The sequence below is a fragment of the Acipenser ruthenus genome, chromosome 22 (assembly GCF_902713425.1).
Source record: "Acipenser ruthenus chromosome 22, fAciRut3.2 maternal haplotype, whole genome shotgun sequence".
NCBI classification, from domain to species: Eukaryota; Metazoa; Chordata; class Actinopteri; order Acipenseriformes; family Acipenseridae; genus Acipenser; species Acipenser ruthenus.
In genome coordinates this window covers 436,044-460,811 of record NC_081210.1, presented here as the reverse complement: position 1 = coordinate 460,811, position 24,768 = coordinate 436,044, and the positions used below count along the sequence as shown (strand labels likewise).

At 41.8% G+C, this 24,768-nt stretch overlaps 2 protein-coding genes across 5 annotated transcripts in view; one reads left to right on the top strand and one right to left on the bottom strand.

Annotated features, from left to right (window-relative positions):
- Positions 1 to 1,913: 1,913 nt before the first annotated feature.
- Positions 1,914 to 9,085, top strand: LOC117973709 (activating transcription factor 7-interacting protein 2-like). 4 transcript variants are annotated; one of them, XM_034926806.2, is made up of 10 exons: positions 1,914 to 2,056; positions 2,537 to 2,661; positions 2,938 to 3,069; positions 3,320 to 3,427; positions 4,864 to 5,042; positions 5,676 to 5,719; positions 7,076 to 7,149; positions 7,350 to 7,413; positions 7,707 to 7,786; positions 8,023 to 9,084. In XM_034926806.2, the coding sequence occupies exons 2-10, from the start codon at positions 2,539 to 2,541 to the stop codon at positions 8,428 to 8,430; spliced, it is 1,212 nt and encodes a 403-aa protein (XP_034782697.2). In that variant the 5' UTR covers positions 1,914 to 2,056; positions 2,537 to 2,538; the 3' UTR covers positions 8,431 to 9,084. The 4 variants fall into 4 exon arrangements, with proteins under 4 accessions (XP_034782697.2, XP_058851697.1, XP_058851696.1 ...); XM_058995714.1 differs by lacking the exon at positions 2,537 to 2,661 and adding an exon at positions 2,694 to 2,736 and having other exon boundaries at positions 1,916 to 2,056; XM_058995712.1 differs by lacking the exon at positions 1,914 to 2,056 and adding an exon at positions 2,077 to 2,448 and having other exon boundaries at positions 8,023 to 9,085.
- A 2,576-nt stretch (positions 9,086 to 11,661) lies between these two features.
- The window catches only part of LOC117973843 (epithelial membrane protein 2-like), a 13,346-nt gene continuing 239 nt past the window's right edge, over positions 11,662 to 24,768 (bottom strand). Inside the window, exons 2-5 of the mRNA XM_034927192.2 lie at positions 14,866 to 14,970; positions 13,586 to 13,679; positions 13,137 to 13,277; positions 11,662 to 13,032 (exon numbers count right to left, since the gene is read on the bottom strand). Of these exons, the coding sequence (XP_034783083.1) occupies positions 12,866 to 13,032; positions 13,137 to 13,277; positions 13,586 to 13,679; positions 14,866 to 14,943 (480 nt within the window). The 5' untranslated portion in view covers positions 14,944 to 14,970 and the 3' untranslated portion in view covers positions 11,662 to 12,865. The remainder of the gene's footprint in view (positions 13,033 to 13,136; positions 13,278 to 13,585; positions 13,680 to 14,865; positions 14,971 to 24,768) is intronic.

The following is a 24,768-nucleotide window of genomic DNA, read 5'->3' as shown; positions in this document are numbered from 1 at the left end:
CAGTCCACCTATTGCTTTTATGTTTTGTTTTTTTTATTATTTGGAGGATCAGGTTGAAACCAAAAAAAAACCTGGACAGTTATTTGACCCTTGTCCTCAATGACCAGATTTCATGAATGGGGGTTAAGGTAAGAAAACTAAATAATTTCATTTAATTTCGATTTTAGAGATGGAAAACTGCAATGATGGACAAAGGAAGATTTTTAGAGCACAGAAGACCATGCTGCTAAGTTGCCGTAAACCAGTCAATCTTTTGAAGAGAATTAAAGAAAGTAAATCAAAGAGTTTACAGAAACCAGAGGGTGGAAATGCCATGGCTAAACCCAGCCCTGGAAATGCCATGGCTAAACCCAGCCCTGGAAATGACATGGCTAAACCCAGCCCTGGAAATGACATGGCTAAACCCAGCCCTGGAAATGCCATGGCTAAACCCAGCCCTGGAAATGCCATGGCTAAACCCAGCCCTGGAAATGACATGGCTAAACCCAGCCCTGGAAATGACATGGCTAAACCCAGCCCTGGAAATGCCATGGCTAAACCCAGCCCTGGAAATGCCATGGCTAAACCCAGCCCTGGAAATGCCATGGCTAAACCCAGCCCTGGAAATGACATGGATAAACCCAGCCCTGGAAATGACATGGCTAAACCCAGCCCTGGAAATGACATGGCTAAACCCAGCCCTGGAAATGCCATGGCTAAACCCAGCCCTGGAAATGCCATGGCTAAACCCAGCCCTGGAAATGACATGGATAAACCCAGCCCTGGAAATGCCATGGATAAACCCAGCCCTGGAAATGCCATGGCTAAACCCAGCCCTGGAAATGACATGGTTAAACCCAGCCCTGGAAATGACATGGCTAAACCCAGCCCTGGAAATGCCATGGCTAAACCCAGCCCTGGAAATGCCATGGATAAACCCAGCCCTGGAAATGCCATGGCTAAACCCAGCCCTGGAAATGACATGGCTAAACCCAGCCTTGGAAATGACATGGCTAAACCCAGCCCTGGAAATGACATGGCTAAACCCAGCCCTGGAAATGACATGGTTAAACCCAGCCCTGGAAATGACATGGCTAAACCCAGCCCTGGAAATGACATGGCTAAACCCAGCCCTGGAAATGACATGGTTAAACCCAGCCCTGGAAATGACATGGCTAAACCCAGCCCTGGAAATGACATGGCTAAACCCAGCCCTGGAAATGACATGGCTAAACCCAGCCCTGGAAATGACATGGCTAAACCCAGCCCTGGAAATGACATGGCTAAACCCAGCCCTGGAAATGACATGGCTAAACCCAGCCCTGGAAATGACATGAAGAAGCCCCCAAGAATGCCAGGTTCAGATTGCAGATATGTTGCGAGATATGTTGATTTGGGACTGGAGTCAAAATCGATCAAATTGGAGAAAGCCCATGATGGAGCATTGACACTGCTGCAAATGGATTTCAGCAATGCAAGTTGTATCTCAAACAAGAGAATGCATGTGAACCTACTAAGAGCAAGGGTTGCACCAGCAAAACTGACCTGCACAATAATGTAGCTTCCACTACTCCTGGTAATCTACCAAAAATAAATGATATTGTGCCAGTTCTACAAAAAATGGCATTAAAAAATGATTTGGGAAAAAAAAGATAGTTTGATCAATAGGCAGATAGCAGTTTATGCAAATAAATCTTATCATGCTGTGAGCCCAGAGTGCATGAAATGGAATGTGGGGGAAGAGAACTCGGATGGTAGGTGCTTACATTGTTCTCAACATTTTAAACTTGTATTATGCCTTATGAAACCCTGGGAAATTGAAAAGAGAATGCTCTTGAGATGAGCTACGAATAAAAGGATTTATTTAGTGGAAAATACAAAATAAATGTCAGTTTTGCGCCCAAACCACTCCTCCAGCGGTGCACGGATATAAACCACGCCCACTGCCAGAAAAGCGGCTGTAACTTCAGACGCTTAATAAGTGGGAACAGTCAAGTCCAAGAAATGCAGGGATACGAGCGTACTGTTTAAAATAAAGAAATACAAACTGTCATTGCATTGTTTCAACAGGGAAATGGTAGGTACTTTTTAAAGAACGGGGGCGGGGTGGTGACGAAGTGACCGGCTTCAGGTTGCATTGTTAAAAAACCTTTTGAACTGAAATAGTTTCCTTCACATCACGGCCGACGGTGGTCCTAGTGTTTACCTCGGATTTAACATTCAGTGTGGCTAAAATAAACTGAGCTTCAGATAAAATAGAAAGGAAACACGGCGTTCTGGTGTGAACTTGGATTTCATGAAGTTTTCCTACTGAAGTTAAGACTTGTGTTCTGTAGAGAGGACGCTTCGTTTTGTTAACCTTCGTTATGAATCGATTTTCAAGGTGTATAACCTGTGCAATGCACTGCACGTCTTGTTAAACTCTACTAGTACGTCGACAGCAACGTAAAACAGGCTGATTTGCTTAAGGTCGGTATAGAGCGTTACATGTATGATTGTAAAATGTAGCTATTATACATATAGTCTTATAAATATATCTATCATTGCCTTTGAGAAGCTATGGCTAAGCGAAAAAGAAGCCTTTGTGAAAGCGCACGCAAACATTTGAAGATTTCGGCCAATGGCAAGTCAGGATGGGAATCTGAGGAATCGGAAGAAAACAGTAAAATGTCCTTGGGAGAGGTACGTTTTAAATATGTGATCTGTGGTTCTAGGACAAGAAAAAAACGGCAGTGGGGATTGTGAGAACCAAGTTTAGTAAGTAAAATACAATGCTGGTTTATTTAAACAAGCTACCTTTTTGCACTCTGCATGCACTGTAAGTGAGTTTTTTTTTGCAATGTATAGTGCATGGTAACCAAGTATACTGGATTATATTCCTAGGTTTGTTTCACTTTTAGGTTACCAGGCTTTATTTCTACTGTGCTTTATTACCACAGTCTGTTTGTATTCCTGCAGGTTCGAGACATGGTCAAGCAGGAAGCTTTTGCTCTCTTCAGACAGTTTGATATCAAGTTTGAAGAACTGACTGAAAGAGTTAAGAAAGTGGAATGCAGCCCCAAACATGAAATGATGGTCACAAGGTTGCAGGTATTTATTTATTTATTTATTTATTCTTCATGTGTTCAGTAATTTAAACTGATGATGACAGATCCAGAATGGGCTGTCCTAACACCTGCAAACCAGGCTTGGTATATTCTGAGGGTTTGGGTACCCCAAAGTGGCAGGCTTTATAGGGCTGTAGTAATGATTCTTTTAAACCTTAAACGCTGAGTTTTCAGCTTCTTCATTATTATTTTGTTTACTGCTGTAGTTTATGTAAATGATATTTGTAATACAGGCACAAATATTCAAAATAAAGAAGAGGTTGCAAGAGGCTTTGATTTCTGAGAACAGAGTGGTGAGACCTGTGAAGCCCAAGATTTCATCGCTAGTCGTGCTAGATGAGGTATTTGCTTATTTGATCTTTTATTTCTACCTTGCTGCAAGTCTCTGACGAACAGGATTGTACCATTTACTTTCAGAATTACTGTTCCGAGGAGAAAATAAATTACTGTATCATAACCGGGGAATCTGGTACTCCTGTTATCTTTGTTACACTAAAGTAAGCAGTCCAACCTCACAGAGTCCCCCCTTTCCTCCATGTCGAGGAAACAGATTGCTCCACTCAAGGCTGTCTGACAGCCACATCCCAGATGCGACTGACGCCAGTAATTTGAATGCGTTCTTATTTACTCTGTGTACATGTAATTTATTCGACTGTAAGGTATATTGGTCCCCCCAAAAAATCTGTCTTTTGCCTGCACCTAAAAAAATAAAATGTAACGTTTAAATAGTGTTTAAATGACTATATTGTACACTTTTACACAGTTTAGCAGCAAGGTCTGGCAAACGAGTGGGGAACTGCAGCACCTAACAGAAAATGTTTTGGTAATGCTTTATATTGCGTGGCATAAATTATTATTAAATAGATATGCAGTTGCATATTAAATGAATGTTAAATTAATATTTAATAGATATGCAATAGCTGGTTTCTTGCTTAATGTTAACCAAATGTCGATTGAAAATGTAATTGCATATCACGTCCATTTAGATTTGTTACCCTTGAAAATATGTAATAATTTCCCATTGTTTACATGTTTTTAATTGAAAATAGTTAATCTCACTTAAATGTTAATGGAAAGTAACAAGGAATAATTGAACGTAAATTTAATATCTATTAAATATTAATTTAACATTAATATGCAATTGCATATCTATTTAATATTAATTTATGCCACGCAATATAAAGCGTTACCAATGCTTCTTGTGTTGCAATAAGCTTTATTTTCTATTTAACGTTTACTTTGTAAAATCTGTTTGTGTGTTTGAAAACACATTGGTACAATTATTAATTTGTAAAACCTCTGCTTTATAACCAGTTTGGGAGGGTGGGGGGGGGATTAGATCAGAGAATCTGGAAAATAACAGGAATGTCAGTCCCTGAAGGTAACCACACCCAGACAGCATCCCCGCCCAGACAGCATCCACACCCAGACAGCATCCACACCCAGCAGCATCACAGCAAACTGAGACTCTGTCTATATAAGTCACAACTAGAGATTAGCTAATTGCGTTTTCTAACAACCAACAAACACCATGCTTGTTTGGCAGAGGTATTTCTCCAGAAGTGGGAAATCTTACTTTTGTTCTGTATTTAATATAGGGTGTTTGCCATGCACAGGAGCCTCCTGTCAGAGTTGAAATCAATCATGTTCTTCTGAATAAAGGGTGCAATAGATCATTCTTTTCTGAAGTGGTGATCCATTTTGAATATTGTAAAATAACCAATTCACTAAACGTCATTGCTATCTGTTACCACCTTGTGTTAAATCATCTTGGTAGAATGTACCAGAGGCTTCCTCCTCTCAACCATCATTGCAACAAGCTCAGCAATCCAGCACAGCAGCGACTCGGCCCCATTCACTGGGTTCCTCATCCTCGCCCTCTTCAGCAACTGTGCGATCTGTCCAGGTCTCTCCGTGTCAGAAAACAGATGGCCCCGACTGCGTTATAGCGTCTGGGTAATTATGTTAAATGCAGGAATTGTAGACAGAGTGGCTGTGAGTGAAAAGTGTATGCATCCTAAGGCTCTCTGATATCCCAGCTGGGGATGCATGTCCATGTAAGTCACTGTCAGATTACATGATGGGGGAATTTCTATTCTGAAAACTTCAACATCATGGAAGTTCAGGGTCCCAAGGATACAATAGTCATGTTATCGCTTCTCTGTGTTAGTTTGGGGAATTACATATGTAATGTATTTGGGAATTATTTTGACTCGAGTGAGGACTAAACACAAATGGAGCATTTGTAAACTAATATAACAAGGAAAAAGATGCCCGCACACTTAGGAAGCTCCACATCTTTTATTTAGTTTAAAAACACTATGCCATCAGGTAAAAATCAACGTTTCGATCTACAAAAGATTTTCATCAGGATACAACGTAAATATTACTATAATTTTTCAGATTTAATTTTAAAGCAGATAGTTTGCAAGTTAAACTTGAAGTATCATATCTAAAACTTCATTGTTATTGGTCTTCTGCAGTGTACCATTTCTAAAATGTATGATTTTGGAAGGATAAGATTTGTGTTTTGATGTATAAAATCTCCCTTGGCGCACCAAAAGTTGTAAGAGTTGCTTCATCTTGCAGGAAAGAGACAAGTATTCTAGGAACAGCAAGTGCACAATTGTCAGGTAAAAATCTTACTGATGTTTTATGTCTTACAAACTGATTTTGTTCGTTTTCTACACTTTATAAATGTTTTGTTACACAGTTGCAGTTGAGTCTTTGCAATCAAATACAGCATCAGCTAAGGAGGTTGCTGCAGGTTTTACATCATTAGACTCAAATGTTTCAGAGATCTCCTGTCCTAACACGCCTTTACCAAAGTCTTTTTTGCAAGTTCTTGTACGAAACTTTTCACATACTGAAAAGGACAGGACTTCCACTCAGCAGCCTACTGCAAAAAGCGTGCATGTCCAAGGGCTGTCGCTGGTTGACACTTCCTTAAAATCTGCTACTGAAACACATTCTGCTAATAAGCCACAGGGAGAAAAGTCAACTAAATAATTTTGGTGCAGTAACATATCTTACAGCAACAAACGATCAGAAAAACAGATCTGGCCATGACAAATCTCTGTTTTAAAATGAGTAGCTTTACAGACATGGAGGGTTCATTCATCAGCAAAGCACAACTGGGGTCCTTTAACTTGAGGCTTTCCAAACTGGATGCAGAAGTACTTGGAGAATGATTTCTGAACCCTTTACATTATCTAGCTGTACCAGTGAGGAACCAGATAAATGAGCAATGTTGAAGCAATCGCAGATATTGAATATCTATGCATGAGATGTGATCTGCTGCTGGCTGAATGTTGTTAACTAATCGCAAGCAGTGATCTGGTATATCACTTGTCAAAGATTTATCACAATATAATTCTTCACACACCAGCAAGAATATCCATACTGACTGCCAAAAGCAAGGCAGTTAGTATGAAGGTCAGCACACTAAGAAAAGGTGTGCTTTCAAGTTTTGAGGAACAGGTTTAGCATGCACTACAGACCATTAGTAACATCCCACCAGAGAAGGTAATCTAGATCATTTTAAAACAAATTTAGTGTTGGTGGTTTGGATTCTATATACTGTATAAGTCAAATAAGAGTCTGTTAGATGCAGAGGATTTCCTGAGGGGAGGGGAGGAAATCTGAATTTCCATTCCTACCCCTAGAAACATTCTGTGCCGTAAAGCATTTCCCCCCATTCTGTCCCCTTTCTTAGCTAGCATAACATTCCTGCAGCTCATAAACCCACTGTAACCAACTGTCTGCACAAGTAGGTGTGGAACAATTCTGCCACCTGGTGGTAGCAGAAAGCCGGTGGCAAGCTTGTGTTGGTTACTGCCTAACTGCACTCTCAATTCAATAGCTTGTGTTGGTTACTGCCTAACTGCACTCTCAATTCAATAGCTTGTGTTGGTTACTGCCTAACTGCACTCTCAATTCAATAGCTTGTGTTGGTTACTGCCTAACTGCACTCTCAATTCAAATTCTAGTGCTGGAGAAGGAAGTGGTATGTGCTCAGAGCTCAGGGAGTGGGACTGAAGAGAATGCTGGGCACAACAGACAGGTGCCTTTCCCTTCAATTGATTCATTACAATTTGTGTTTTGAGTCTTTTAGCTTTTTTCCTCTCAATAGTTTTTTTTCTCTCTCTTTTTGCTTAGTCAAATAGCATGTTCCAACGTAAAGTGTATAAAGCATTTTTTTTAAACAGACTTGAAAGCCTAGCAATGCATTTGTTCAATATTTACCCCTTTTTTGTATTTAAGGTTCGCATTAGTAAAGTGGAGAAAATGATTGACCTCACAACAGACGATAATGATGACCAACTCGGTAAAAAGTGCCATCAGTTTTGTCACCTGTTTACAAGGGGGGTGCATGTTGGAGCACAGCTATCCGAATTGTTTCTCCAGTATACCGGTTATTTTTAATTCTGTTAGCGAGCTGGCCGGAGAGCTCAGGTTGAAGTCAAAGGGAGATAATAAAGGAAAGAACTCCAGTAAGGAGCTTCCAATTCATTCTCTAGCATGGAAAAGAGGTTTTATTAGACAACCATTGTTTTTTAATTTTCCTGCAAATGAAAAGCTTTTTTTTTTCCTATTCTTCCTTTGCACATGAATCCACAGGTGGTCTGCAGCCAGCAGCAGTGAATGAAAGCAGTGTAGGTGTTGCACGTGTCAGCCTGACACTCCGCTTACCAGCTAAGGTAACGTACATTGTTCGATAGCTTTACTAGAGTTGCTTTGCGGTTTGTTGCTCTCCCGAGCAGTGACAATCCGTCCTTTGGATGAGACGTAAAACCGAGGTCCTGTTGTAAGTGACTTTGCAACAGTTGTTGATGGATAATTCACCCCCTTGTCTCTGTAAGTGACTTTGGATAAAAGCGTCTGCTAAATGACTTAATAATAATGTGCTGCTGATGTTTTTCAATGCATTCTGCAGGATCCTGTGAGTCCTACACGCACTTTGCCTCCGCTTCCTGAGACGGCTGTTCCTCCTGATCTGCCTGCTGCAGCTGCCTCCTTTAATATGCCTCAGAAACCTGAGATGAAAGTGGCGAAAATTGAAAACCCCAAAGGAGTGGGAATACTGTGGGATCTGTCACAGGTTGACACCAGAGTTGCCTCAATTCAGAACTACTGTTTATATGTTCTTCATGAGAATGCTAATGTTAGAAAATTGCGCTGGAGTATGGGATTCATCAAAGCAATACAGCTTCCAATGTGTTGCAGGCTAATTAAGCTGAACCCTGGAAGGTATCATTTTGCAGTTGTAGGAAAGGATATTTACGGACGGTACGGACCCTATAGTGATATACAATCTACCACAGTCAGTGCTGTTGACTGTTAGGGGTGTTTCATTATATATATTTTATTTATGACGTGGGAGATTCTGAACATTCATGGAGTAGAGTGGCTATTCCAGTCTGTCACTGTGTGAAATAAACACAGCCCTCTGTGTAACTTAATGTATGCAAGAAAGAAAAGCGCGTTTAACCCTGAATTGACAACAAGGCTTAATTTGCAGTGCAGTTCAGGCTGGTGGATTTGAATGCATGCAAGTGGGAGCTGGGAAATGATGTTCGCTCTTCAGTAATGAACATGGACAAGCTTGGTCTCTCAGCATATACTTACATGATAACTTATTTGTTGTTGGGTCGGGTGAAATTGGCTTAATCATATGTTAGTTAAACAAGGTGTTTGCTCTTGCAGAAGCTGATTACAGACTGCCTGTTGTGTTCTTAACCAGTCTTGAAGTACTTCTGATTTGGAGAATCACAAACTATTTTTGAGTTGATGGAGTTTTGATGTTGAGGGAGCTGTTTAGTTGGTTTTTTTTCCCTCTTAATTAGTTGCATAAAATAGTTCAAGAACATACTGCATACTTTTGTATAAATATTTACAAAATGTTGTACAAGTAATAAACAATACACTGGCACAGATTTGTATTTTATGGTGCCGATATTGGCCAAACTTATCACCCCCCACCCCCCTTTTTTTTTTTTTTTTTTGGTTTATATATAAATTTAAGGAATGTGAACCGTAGAGATTATGCAGCAAACTTGTTCCCAGCTGTATTTTTTTTTTTCATTGTTTTATTTAAATGCACTTGGACAAGTGGTGAAATTCACAAAGTATTTTCAATTAAATACTCTAAGGATTTGTGAATTACTCCTGAGATGTTTGGGGGGGGGGAGAGTGTAGCAACGTAGGTGACTTGTATGTTTACACATTTTTACAATTTAAATTGTGAAATGTTCGTCTGTTAAGGTTTTTTTTTTTGTTTTGTTTTTTTAAATAAACATATTGTATGTGTAATATAGTTTTTCATACTGTTCACTTATATAAAATAAACCATATAATGTGTATAAATGTTCAGGCGGTTGTGCATATTTAAAAGCGTTTTATTTCATAGGATTACACTAAAGCACTGTTTCTTCTTTGTACAGGAGCAATCTTCCAATACCGCAGCACGCTGAAATGTTCCTCAATGGCCTCCTTACAGCACAGCAACTTACAGAAGTTTGTTGCAAATTCAAATTCACTACTGGCAGGAACTGGTAACGAAACTTAGTTATGACTTAAAATCATTATTATTATTATTATTTATTTCTTAGCAGACGCCCTTATCCAGGGCGACTTACATTTGTTACAAGATATCACATTATACATTATTTCACATTATACAGATATCACATTATTTTTACATACAATTACCCATTTATACAGTTGTTTTTTTTTTTTACTGGAGCAATCTAGGTTAAAGTACCTTGCTCAAGGGTACAACAGCAGTGTACCCACCGGGGATTGAACCCACGACCCTCCGGTCAAGAGTCCAGAGCCCTAACCACTACTCCACACTGCTGCCCAATCTCTGGAGAACAAGAGCACTAAAATGCTAGATTAACAGCTATAAGCTCTGACCATTTGCTGTTTGTACTGTTGTGTTATTCCAGTGTATACAGTATTCTGATTCCAGATCACTTGTGAGGACCATTTTTCTCAATTGTGTGATATCACAATCCCTTTTAATGTTTGGCAGTACCGGACCGCTTTTACAGTAAGAAGCCAGGCTTTCTGCTGCTTTGTAACATAATGAAGTAAAACCATTCAGCTAATGAAGTGGTCTGATGTATAAGCAGGATCCATAATGATACTTTGGGAATCCGTCAGACTGGATCTCTTGAGTTGTTCTCCCGAACGTGTACATGCATCACCACTTCACGTGTAAATAACCACACATGGAAACCCCCCAATAGAAACCCCAAAATAATGTTTTTCATTTGGCTCAAGCACAATATCTTGAGCAAAATTAGAACACATCCATCAGACCCTTCGAAGTATTCAGTGGCCTTGTGAATAAAGGTGGTTTCCAAGTCAGGTGGCTGTTTATTTTTGCAATTGGTGTAATGTGATGTTCCACAATCAAGGTAAACAAAATATCTTTATCTTTTTTTTTTTTTTAAGGAAAAAAAATGAAAGCCAAAGTCACTTTTTCTTCACTGGAAATTTATTCACACTTTAAAAGATAAAATACAAATCCACAACACAAGGCACAAATGGTTTGCCTGAGTTCCTGCCAAAACATCCATCCATCATAAGCGAGTGGTTATTATTTTTTTTTGCTTAGGTTTACAAAATGTTTGGCACTTGCCTTCATTTCAAAACTGTTTTTGTAATCACTTGCACTTGCATCCGTACAGTCCAAGCCTCATAGGATTTTTTTTTAATACATCTTTAAAGGCGATACTTCATCCGACCAAGGTCTAAACCTTAAAAGCTGCCATGAATATTCAAGAGTCTTCAAACTCATAGATACCCTCTCCTAATTTAAAGAGGGGTTAGGTTCTGATGCACTTTTCTAAAGACCAAATATTTATGGAAGTAGCTGGGACTGTTCATGGAAATTTAGGACACAATCAAAAATATTAAATAACAGTTTTGAAAGAAAAAAAAATAATAATGAAGGGGCTGATACACAATGACACCCATAAAGTTCAATCTATCAATCCAGCCCAAACGCAATGGGGCTGAAAGGGCTCTTTTGCTTTGAGGTCTTTTATTTCAATTTGAATCACGTGCTCTACTTTCAGTGCAAGTGTCCTCCCTCCCATCCCCCCTCTCAAACTAAAATAACCCTCCCTTTGAGGAAGTGGAGTGATGTGGGCTGTGAGACCAGGCTTAAATAACCTCTATTACAAGGTTATAACAGTCATTATCATCATGAAGTATAGTCTCGTTGATCCGCGACGATTCTGTAACATGGGCTCACTGGCAATACTAATTCAGAACTTCAATGCCTCTCTAAGACCCAAAGCATGTACCAAAAGGAAACCCTAGAACTGGTATACAGCTACATAACGCATGCAAACAGTATATAATATGTGTATTTTCAATCAAACAGTAATAATAACACTTCAGGTTTTTAAGTAAGCAAAAAAGTTTTGGTTTTTTTTCTACACAAAACCAAAACTGTTCCAAAAGTTTAATTGTATAAAAACTACAATAAATACAACTTGAATTTATATTTTGGTGTATGGTCCAGTATTTCATTGATTGGTTTTAAATCCAGAATCATATGTTCTTATGTATTGAGACAGAGAAAAGGTCAAGGTTCCGTCTGCCTCTTATCTGCAATCGTCTTTTCAAACCAATGAAAACAAGGATGTTTCCAGTGTGTTGATTATTACACTATTATTTTTTTAAGTTAAATTTTTTTTTTTTGTTCCATACTTGGACTCCAATAACCACTGTAATAAAAGATTGCAAAGTATTGCTAGGTTCCATGGAATAATTTTAATGAATAAGCAGGCCAGTCTGTAGGGAGCACTGCACAAAGTGGATTTGTATTAGTTTAACATGAAGCTCTTGGCTTCTGAATGAGTTTTCATTTTCAAAGCACTGGGCTTTATTTCAAATACAGCCACGGCAAAGCAACCGCATTGTAGAATTAAATAAACAGCTGACCCATCCTGCTGTGTGACATGACAGAGGTAGAGATGGACCCTGATGGGGCAATCCTGCCAGCTGTTTGCTAACTCGGTAAAACTGCACATTAACATTGCAACAACAAAAAAAAACAACAACAACGTTGACAAAGAACATTTTCAAGTAAGTCTTTTGTTTTTGTTTGCTTGTGGCCTTTTAATATAATCAAGACCGGGTTGAGATCAAAACGCTTTCCAATAAAAGCAGAGCTGACCGGTCCAGTGATAGAATTACTGTCTGGTTGGTGAATGTGACTGCTTAACACTTCAACTGAGCGTCATTAAGACTGACTGATCAACTGGGGACCCCCTGTGCCTGCTGGTTTTCATTCCAGCTGAGCTCTCAATTACTTAACTAGACACTTCATTGAACCGATCATTTGCTTAATTAGACATTTTTAATTGTTTTCAGCTCTTAAACAGTTACAGATTTCAGTAACTTGGGACTCTGCAACTTTTTAGGAGCTGTGAACAATTCAAAAGGTCTAATTAAGCAAATGCTCGGTTCAATGAAGGGTCTAGTTAAACAATACATTTTTTTTTTTTTTTAATGTAAATCCAAATACAGTATTGCTATATCTATATATATAATTCCAGTATGCTATTGTGAATATAGAGATAGATGTTTTTTGCAGTCTTAATATTTATTTTCTGTCAATGAATGTATCTTCAATAGTAAAAAAAAAAAAAAAAAAAAAAAAAAACTAATAACTATTATATACAAAATGTATGTATTTGGCTTTGGCCTCTGCTAGTTGTGATTGGTTGTTCCTGGTGGGAGGGCGTGGCTGCGCTTGTTTATTTGCGTTTCCGCAGCACTAGATACATCAGCCCGCTGAACAGGGTGAAAGGGAAGGCGAGCCAGGCTAAAATGAAGGAAGATCCATACTCCCCATCTTTCAAGTCACTGTGGAAGTTCAAATGCTCAGCAGTGTAAATTGAAGCTCCAGTCATGACACAGAGACCTAAACACACAGAAATATGCATATACATTTCAAACATCAAAATGGAGAGACAACTGTAGAGAATTCATGTGAGGGTTTTCTGAGAGGAAACAAAAAGTACTTACAGGACAGGAGCTGGATGATGGCCGTGAAGACAAATCGCTCTCCCTGCTTCAGACGGAAGAGCTGGAGGATGAACACAAAGAACCCGACACAGCACAGAATGGTGGACAGAATCATGGAGGCCTGGACAGTCTGAACAAAGCCTGAATGATACACACATACATAAAGAACAACAACGATGAATTAGTCTTAATGGCAACTGAGTTTACAAACTCCAGCATGCAAAATCTCCCCAAAATACACACCGATGTCATCATTATCATTATTATTATCATTATTATTATTATTATTATTATTATTAATGATAATATAATAATGCAAAGTATGTTCCCATATGTTGCTTATATATATACTGTTATATATATACTGTATACTCTAAATGTTTAATACACGAACAGCACATTATTAAGTTGAAATTCATCAGTCAAGGTAAATAAGCCAGGACACTTACCCTCATAGGCTTTGGCATTTGTTGCTGTGCAAGGGTTGGTCCCATTGCACATCTGCCACAGATCTACAGAGATCTCACCCAATGTCCACCAAGCCTGCAGAGAAAGTTTGACATTGTATCAAATAGAAAAAGACACACAATTACCGAGCAGAAACCGATTTTAAAAATGTCTTCAGATATGAAGAGACTTCGCTTCACTGTAGAAATAACATTGTCACGTGTGGTGTCCCTCCCTCCCCAGGGCACAGCACAGTGTCATGACAGAGGCACACCGAAACCGCAGAAAGACGCTCTAGTAATAACCTTCATTTCCAGTCCAGTCAAGTTCATTCTCATCCTTTAACTCTAATGCAGCTCCTTGAATTTGCATTGACGGCTCCGCTCTGGAAAGCAGTGGCTCCAGATAGAAACCCCATTCAAATGCTATCCAAAGGGCAGAGGCTGATGGAGGAGATAACAGCAGCTCAGTTCAGTGAGCCCCACCCCTTACCAGAACCCTTGCTAGATCACCTTTCATACTGTAGGTAACAGCATAAACGGCAGCTGTGCAATTTGCTTAACAAATGCATCTGTCCCATGAGAGAAATAACACTGCAGGTCTTCAAATCAGACACTCTGAACTGCAGTACATGGTAAGACTGGGTGTCGTGCCAACTCTATATCGCACTGGAATCCAGCCTTTAATGCATGGCGCTGATGCTCAGGGGCTTACCCCATGTGACTGGATTTGTATTCATGTAATGATCCTGAAATCGATTTCCTCAATCAGTACCTAGCCTGCACAGTATGCACTTAATTACACTCGCTGATGATTTTAATAAAAGCAACAAAAAAATAAATAATACATTTAACACAAACTCCAAATCTACTTTGAATATCGTGGCATTCATTTCGTCATGGTCTGTCACAGCAAAATCAAACCAGAACACATTTGCATTTATGGAAATGCTATCTCAGTCTGTATGCAAACGGCAGAGTCAATAAATGCATGTCTAGTGCATTTAACCCAGGAGACAAAATACAACTGGACCCCTATCTTTAATCTCTGCTTTAAGCTTTGTGAACTGCAAACCCGATTGACAGCAATTCATCAAAATGGGCTTTAAAAAGACATTCCTTAAAACATTCCTTACAGTTTTGTGAAGAGGGCTCTTCATTTGAAAAAAATGGAGTGGGGGGGGGGGGGGGTTGGATTTTGAGACGCAAAAGTAACGATCAGCTGACTGGGGAGGTCATGAGAAGAATGTTTTTTTTTGTTATTTTGTTTTTTGTATACTCACATTGTTTATCGTGGAGATGAAAAGCAGGACAGCTGAGACCACGTGGAAGAGGATAATCAAAGCAAGAATGACCAACATCCTGACCGGGAGAGGAGAGACCTGGAGCTGAAATACAGGCAAACAGAGTCCGTGTTACTGCCTGCCAGTGCTCTCAGATAGGTATTCCAGTCCCTTCGTGCTGTGCATCGGTAAGCTGATGAACATGCAGGGGTGTGGACACAAGAGGGCGCCGAAGGACAACAAAGGGAATTATTATTCCGATCTCTCTTCCTAATCTTAGTACTGTACTGCGTATTTCTAGAAGCCTTAAATGTCTAAAAAAAAAAAAAAAAAAACATTGTTGTTCTAAAGTGCTTTTTGAAACCCGCAGTGTCAGAACCTGAACTGTCTTTAGAAAATAGTTTTCACCTGGCAATATGAAAATGTATTGGGGGGGGGGGGGGGGGACGACGACTTTTCAAATTGATGTAAGTAAATCACATATCCTGCTCCTTATTAGTCCCTGTTAGCCTCACATAAAAGTTTAGCGCTCTTGTCCTGTGCGTGGATGTGACCTAGAGCCACTTTTAGACGCTGGATGAAGGGATTGGCTGTGATGGTCTGGGATCCAGCTCCTCCCTGCCTGCTCAATTCTCCAAACACTGGGAGTGTCTGCCTAGCTAAATAAACAAGGAAAGAGAAGCAAGAATCACCAGCAGGGAGGGGGCCCTAAGAAAACACTAGAGAAAAGAGCCTGCATCCACACTCACAGGACCTCAACATCCCCTGGGTGAGGACCCAGGGCTGTGAGTGAAACAGGGAACACTGATTCCAGCACGCCGCCCCCCCCCCCCCCCCCCCCCACCACCCTGCACCCCCAGGCTCTAGACCCCAGCCCTGGGAAGGGGTGCACAGCGTTTTTAAGAAGCACATGTGGCTAACCCTCCCCCCTCTGACCATTACATACAAAGGGAGGAATGAGCGCTGCTGAACCCCTCCCACTGGCATGCTGACTGACTCAGGAGAGCTCTCTCCACATCCACACAAACATCTGCACAAAGAAACACACAGGAAAAACAAAGCCAAGGCCAGCTATGAGTCTTCCAGCAACCAAAACAGGCTTACACCCTGCCAGCACGCACACAGACACAGAGAGACACACAGACACACACACAGACACATGTACAGACACGCACAGACACAGAGACACACACACACACAGACACAGAGACACACACACACAGACACAGAGACACACACACAGACACATGTACAGACACACACAGACACAGAGACACACACACACAGACACAGACACACACAGACACAGGGAAACACACACACAGACACATGTACAGACACACACACACAGACACAGAGACACACACACACAGACACACACACAGACACATGTACAGACACACACACAGACACAGAGACACACACACACACACACAGAGACACACACACAGACACAGACACACACACACACAGACACAGAGACACACACACACACAGACACATGTACAGACACACACAGACACATGTACAGACACACACACAGACACAGACACACACACAGACACAGAGACACACACACACAGACACACACACAGACACATGTACAGACACAGAGACACACACACACACAGACACAGAGACACAGACACAGACACACACACACACAGACACAGAGACACACACACACAGACACATGTACAGACACACACACAGACACAGAGACACACACACACAGACATAGAGACACACACAGACACAGACACACACACACACAGAGACACACACACAGACACATGTACAGACACACACACAGACACAGAGACACACACACAGACATAGAGACACACACACACAGACACAGACACACACACAGACACAGAGACACACACACACAGACACATGTACAGACACACACACAGACACAGACACAGAGACACACACACACAGACACGCCATTGCACAGATATTTACACACACACAGAGACACACATCACTTTTCCAGAGAAGCTCTCGGATTTCCACCGGGATTCCTGTTCGGAATGCTTGTGGTTGGAAGGATTGCAGACTCGGTCGAGAACTGAGGAAATTGTAAAAACACTGAAACAAAGTAAAACCACGCCCTCCCAAAGACCTCTGAAAAGCTGTGCATTTTTCAGCACTTGAACTTCTATAGCATGAAAAGAAAACATCCAGCACTTCTAAAATCAATCAATCAATCAATCAATCAATCTTTACTTTATATAGCACCTTTCATAGTGGAGCACCATCACAAAGCGCTTTACAAGATAGTGAGGAACAATGCAAATACATTAAATACAGTGAAATACAGGGCATAGTCCATTAAATACAAACAGTAAAAACAATGCAAATACATTAACTACAGGCATATTACATTAAATACTGGGCTAGGATGTCAATTCTAAACACTGTGGATGCGTGTGTCATACAGAATCATACGAAGAAGATGGAGTGAAAAACCTGAAATAGCAATTTGAACAACAGCTAATAACAGATATCAGGCTTGAAGAGCATTGAAAGCAAGAGAGAACAAACGGGTCTTGAGAGTTGACTTGAAGCGAGCGACTGTGGGAGCTGCACACACTAAAGCTGGGAGAGTCAGGGCTATGAAGCTAAAAGAGCGCTCTCCGAGTGGGGTGCACTTTTGCTTGGGTATTACAAGCAGGCCTGAGTTAGAGGACCTCAGATTGCGTGCAGGGACATAGCGGGTCAGCAGGTTGGAGAGATACTCTGGACCTGTGTGATGAAGGGCCTTGTAGGCAAGCAGGAGAATTTTATAAGTAATCCTGAACTTTACAGGTAGCCAGTGCAGCTGGGCAAGACAGGGGGTAATGTGATCATGTTTTTTTTTTCTGTGATCATCCTAGCAGCGGCATTTTGAACCAGCTGCAATCGGGTGTGACGGAAGACCACCATAGAGAGAGTTGCAGCTGTCGAGTCGAGAGGCATGACAGAGTATCTCTGCACCCGGGAGGGAAAGGTAGGGACGGAACTTTGAGATGTTTCAGAGGTGGTAGAAGGAGGATTTGACTACTGCGGAGATTTGTGCATCAAAAGGACACTTTCACATTCACATTCAACGTTAATGAAACAAAACGTGAAAATATGGAACAAATTAATACAATGGAAATGGAAAACTCATTCTCCTGAGCCTAAGGGATCCCTGAGCCAGACATTACTGGCAAGCAGGCGTTTCAAACAAAGCCAGTAAAGCCTTCTGTCCAGAGTACAGAGCGAGAGCAGAGTGGTGTCAGGGTTAGTGTCCTAGAAGCCATGCCCATGTCTCTACAGCTCTCTAGATTGCTACAAGGATCCCGCTACATCTTGAGTCGTTTTCTGGTCACATTAAAAGCATCAAAGTGTAGTCTAGCAACAAAAAAAAAGATGAGGTTTGTGTGAACCCTGGTAACTGCATAGCAGAGTGCTGCTGTTCACAGACGCTAACAAATTAAAAACTGGGCGAGTTTCACTGCCAGCGTGGGTAGCAGAACCCTACAACTGTACTGTGCTGTATGATTACATGACCTAAACAGATCAACAAGCTGGTGGGAACCACTGGCAGGGAAGAGGGCTGACATTTCTCCTGAAGAGGTGGCACTAAAATTAGCCAGCTCTGACATCTGAACTTCCCATTAGAATACAAACTGTTTTAAAGATGCTATTGAGAAGCAAGTGCAAAAACTAGCAATGTAATCCACTATGAACACACAGGAACCGCTCCTCTCTGCAGCTATGCTGTTTCCAGCTAGCAGATTTTCAAATATAGGATAGAGGTGGAGCGCACGGTGAAGCATTCATAACCTCCTTCTGCTGCAGGTGGAAAGGGAAAATATGTCACCCCCGTAGAGGAACTATCAGTAAATCAGATGAATCTGAAGAGATTCTGAGGCCTGTGGCCGGAGGTCCTGCACCTCTCACAGAACATCTGGGCAGCAGCTGCCCTCGGCACAGACCGTGAGTCAGAGAGCCAGGGGCGGTTTGGAGGGGCTGCATGAACACCAAACGAAAAGCAGAGATGGGTCTTGGAAGCGTGCAGTCAACAAGTTTCTAGCAGCTATAAAAGGTTTTATAAAATTCCTACTGCAGATTAATAGCAGTGTTCTCTTCACTCTCTCTCTCTCTCTCTCTCTCTCTCTCTCTCTCTCTCTCTCTCTCTCTCTCTGTTGTTTATGCAATCACAATATTCTTTAATGTTGGGCTGAATTGGCACAGTAAGTTTGCAGTTTCCTGTGTTTTTCGCGCTGCCTTTGCCATGCTTTATAATCGTTATACAGTTTTTTTGGGTTTTTTTTTTTACTATTCTTTACAGTACAATACAGTACATACTTACTGGTTTCCCTGTCACTTTTGCAAGGGCTATATTTCTTTTTCCCTTCACTACATGGGGAAGGACACAACATCTTAAAACACTGCTTTGACCGACACGTTTAAGCCATACAGCTTTCCACTGTGAGACCGTTATTATACCAGGAGTGAAGATGAGACCATTATGGCTAATAATGGCACTCAGTGCGGCTCCTGGAATGTCTGGGTAAGAAGTCTGGCACTCCCTCTGGGCTCCTACAGGATGGCTGGACTGACATTCACCTTCACTTGACCATGACCAAAACGCAAGTGCTTGAAAAGGAACCCAGTTCAGGAGGCTGTGTGGTCCAGTGGTTAAAGAAAAGGGCTTGTAACCAGGAGGTACCTGGTTCAAATTCCACCTCAGCCACTGACTCATCGTGTGACCCTGAGCAAGTCACTTCACCTCCTTGTGCTCCGTCTTTCGGGTGAGACATAGTTGGAAGTGACTCTGCAGCTGATGCATAGTTCACACACCCTAGTCTCTGTAAGTCGACTTGGATAAAGGCGTCTGCTAAATAAACTAATAATAATAATAATAATGCTGTACAAGTAAAAATAAAAGTAATAATTCAAACTGTTTTTCTAATGATCACAGTGGAGCAGCTTTCTAAAACATCACAATGTACATTTGTAAAGCATTGTGTCAAGTCATTTACTACCAACAGTGCTTTCCAGTGTTTTCAGATAGGAAGTGTGCTGTCTGATAAACCGCCCAGTGTAATCCCTCAATCCTGCCTCACTTCCTGTCGCAGCACATGGGGCCCAGATGCCTTAGTTTCAGAAAGTGCTTTCACCTGGGAATAAGTCTGATTGCCAAGCCAATCACAGGTGGCTTCAATGAACAAAGCTAATTTGGTCTGTTTTTAGTTCTTCAAGGAATTACAACAGCCAGAGCAGAGTGTGGTTGCACGCTTTCAACAACAAAATAAGATCAAGTGACTGGAGGGGGCGGTTATCCAAAGCAGGTTAACCCCATAATCACCAAATCTCAGAAATCTCAGCAGCACCTCCGAGTGAAAACAAACTGCAGATGACTTCAGAGCGCTGAGCCGCAGAAGGAAAACATCAGCAGGGACAGGAAGGAGATGGCGACAGCCCGCGGCGTGCAAACGGCAGAGAGGAGCTGGCTGGAGAGAGGCTGGCTTGTGAAGAGTTCATATATTAACATTGCAGATAGACTGTAACCCCTGCCCCAGGGACTTGATAAAACGAAATGCCTGCCATCCACTCGGACAGCATCAGTGTGCCGTCCAACCCGAGGCTGAGCCAATTAGAAGAAAAATAACGTCAAGCAACGGAAAAACCCTCTGTATTGTACCAGTCTAGTTCTGCATCAGAAGAATCATCACTCCAATTCATTTGCTTGGGAGCTGGAAGTAAGGATCGGAATCCACAAGGTTCCCTCCTAGACAGCTGGGACTCCTGTAGCAGCTGTGGTCTGAGAATCCAATCAAAGCCTGGTTGGAAAGCTAAAGTTCCCCAGACGCTGTGCCTCCTCATGATGGTCCAGACCACATGCTGCTGAGTCGCTCGGAGTCTGCAGAGCTAGATGACAGCTGTGATCCCCGAGCTTGTGTCTCCTTTTATCAGAGGGAGTGAAGCGTGCTTTCTTTTCCTGATTCCACTTCCTGTGTTGTGTTTACAAAGTACCGCTCTAGTCAAACCACATGGCGCTCCAGACTGGTCTGAAACACAACCAACCCTTAACTGAGCCGGCTCTTTTGCACAGCGGTATCGGCGCTATGCTGTAGTGCGAGAGGTCCCGGGTTCACGCCCGCCCTCCACCTGTGTGTGGATTGCCTCGCCCTGTGTGATGCGCCTGCCTGCATGAACTAGGGTTCGCTACACATTCTTTGGGAACGCTGTACAGCCTGCATGAGGCAGAAAAACTTGGCTTAGCTGATTTTCCACCAGTAGATGCTGTTATCTCATCATTGCAAGCCCCAAAGCTAGCGCTTTTAAACAAAGATGCTACCTGCCCGAATAAGCAGTGCAAGGTTTCTGAAATTATACTTAAAAAGGGGGCGGGTGCTTTTGCTGCACGGCTGGGTAATTATAACAGCATCTTACCAGAGCTGTCTGTTGAAGTCTCTTTCACAGTCACAAATATCCGCTATCCACGCGTCTGCACTATGATTTGCTGTGCTTTTACTATGGGAAACTTTCTTAAGTGACCAAACAAATGTTCAATTCTGTATCGACGCTCCCATGGCATGGTGTGTGTGTTGTGGGGACGTCCCCACTTTGTAAAACACGTTTTTAAAGGGTACATAAGGACCTTTTTATTCTATTGTGTTACATCTTCCCATGTGTTGCTACAACTGTTTATGTAAGGTGTGTGTATTGTTTTAATTTTTTTTTTTTTTTTTTACATTTTGACCATTTTTTTAAACTTTTAAATTGCATTCCCTGCCTCAAGATGGCTTCACATGTACGTGCATGGACCTCTCAGAACTACATTTCCCATCATCCTCCTGCACACATATGTAACAGAGATGGATTTACCAGTGAGCAGGAGGATGATGGGAAATGTAGTTCAGGGAAGTCCATGCAGGTACATGTGAATCTCTGCCTTGCCGTACAACGGTATAGTTTCACTTGGTTTTCTCAGCATTCTTGTGCGAGCATTCCATTCCAATTCTTCTTCAACATTCTGAAACCCCGCCCCTCATAACGTGTCACCACACCTGACCTGGCTCTCTGGATAACCAATGCAATGCAGATGAAAAGCATGGTGAGTTTATTATACTGGAAATGCTTTAATACTGAGTGATGCCCAAGCAGCTGCCTTGTGAAACTATCATCATCAAGAACATGCAGAAGTCCTGGGCAGACTGCCAATTTAGGATCGTGTTTATTGTCAATCTGCTCTGCCAAAAAGGAGCACGTCATTTTCCACTTACATCATACTTTACTTATCTGCAAGATGAAGTGAAGATGTGTAATTCTCTGCTGTTGCCTCGTAACGGATGCGCTGCACTCGTAAAACACAGACTTCATTTAAAGACAATTCCATTTGACAGAGAAAAAACACACGGAAATCCAGCCTGCTCAGGGTGATGAATGCAATGGGATCTCCACTCTGCTCAGAGTCATGAATGCAATGGGATCTCCACTCTGCTCAGAGTCATGAATGCAATGGGATCTCACACTCTGCTCAGAGTCATGAATGCAATGGGATCTCACACTCTGCTCAGAGTCATGAATGCAATGGGATCTCCACTCTGCTCAGAGTCATGAATGCAATGGGATCTCCACTCTGCTCAGAGTCATGAATGCAATGGGATCTCCACTCTGCTCAGAGTCATGAATGCAATGGGATCTCCACTCTGCTCAGAGTCATGAATGCAATGGGATCTCCACTCTGCTCAGAGTGATGAATGCAATGGGATCTCACACTCTGCTCAGAGTCATGAATGCAATGGGATCTCCACTCTGCTCAGAGTCATGAATGCAATGGGATCTCCACTCTGCTCAGAGTCATGAATGCAATGGGATCTCCACTCTGCTCAGAGTCATGAATGCAATGGGATCTCCACTCTGCTCAGAGTGATGAATGCAATGGGATCTCACACTCTGCTCAGAGTCATGAATGCAATGGGATCTCCACTCTGCTCAGAGTCATGAATGCAATGGGATCTCCACTCTGCTCAGAGTGATGAATGCAATGGGATCTCACACTCTGCTCAGAGTCATGAATGCAATGGGATCTCCACTCTGCTCAGAGTCATGAATGCAATGGGATCTCACACTCTGCTCAGAGTCATGAATGCAATGGGATCTCCACTCTGCTCAGAGTCATGAATGCAATGGGATCTCCACTCTGCTCAGAGTCATGAATGCAATGGGATCTCCACTCTGCTCAGAGTGATGAATGCAATGGGATCTCCACTCTGCTCAGAGTGATTAATGCAATGGGATCTCCACTCTGCTCAGAGTCATGAATGCAATGGGATCTCCACTCTGCTCAGAGTCATGAATGCAATGGGATCTCCACTCTGCTCAGAGTGATGAATGCAATGGGATCTCACACTCTGCTCAGAGTCATGAATGCAATGGGATCTCCACTCTGCTCAGAGTCATGAATGCAATGGGATCTCACACTCTGCTCAGAGTCATGAATGCAATGGGATCTCCACTCTGCTCAGAGTCATGAATGCAATGGGATCTCCACTCTGCTCAGAGTCATGAATGCAATGGGATCTCCACTCTGCTCAGAGTGATGAATGCAATGGGATCTCCACTCTGCTCAGAGTGATGAATGCAATGGGATCTCCACTCTGCTCAGAGTCATGAATGCAATGGGATCTCCACTCTGCTCAGAGTGATGAATGCAATGGGATCTCCACTCTGCTCAGAGTCATGAATGCAATGGGATCTCCACTCTGCTCAGAGTGATGAATGCAATGGGATCTCCACTCTGCTCAGAGTGATGAATGCAATGGGATCTCACACTCTGCTCAGAGTCATGAATGCAATGGGATCTCCACTCTGCTCAGAGTCATGAATGCAATGGGATCTCCACTCTGCTCAGAGTCATGAATGCAATGGGATCTCCACTCTGCTCAGAGTGATTAATGAAATGGGATCTCCACTCTGCTCAGGGTGATTAATGCAATGGGATCTCCACTCTGCTCAGAGTCATGATAAGGGCACTTCAGTGTATCCACAGTATCTAAATCTAGACTGAGCCCATTAACATCAGCAGCATTTGATTTTAACAGCCGGTTACTGTTGTAGACCTGTATGTGGGGACTAGAGTTCAAATCCGCTGACAAATAAATAAATACACAACTACACAAATGATCTACTAACTGACATGAAATAGCCTGTTCTGTACCTCCCCCCCCCTCTCTCTCTCTCTCTCTCTCTCTCTCTCTCTCTCTCTCTCAAATCCTTTAAACAAACAATAGAACAAAAAGCAATAAACAGTCCAGCATGATCGCCGGAATCCCGTCACTACCTATACTAGCCACCAGGCGGCGCGCGAACACCAAGAAAGAAAAATACTAGCCTGTCTGTAGGAGGGAGGCGGGGAGAAGGGGGGGTTAGACATGACCAGCTACATGCAGTAATTCGCGCCTACGTTTATTTTAGCAAAACAAAATACTTTGAATTCCTCTTTAAAAAAACAACTACAAACTGAAAACATACTATATGTAATAACATACTTGCCAACAGCTAATTCCCATATAAACTTCTATCTCTATTCCTGATTTCTGGATAGTAAATAATAATAACAGTAATAATGGTCAAATTGTATTTAAGTAACTTCATGAGATACAATAGAAAGGCACTGTATTATGCTGCTTCACACTAATACACACGCACACAGACAGGGCAACGCCCCTTTAAGTCAAAGTAAGTAAGTAAAGTTTACTGGGGTTAAAACAAAAACAAACTCTCTTGCCATATTAACTGAGATGCGTGTTGCTAATATGTTTTATTAACACCGGTACCTTGTAAAAATGAAAATAATAAAAATCCAAGTTTCCATTAAAACTTAATTCTTCCCCTTTTTTCCCAGCAAAATACAAA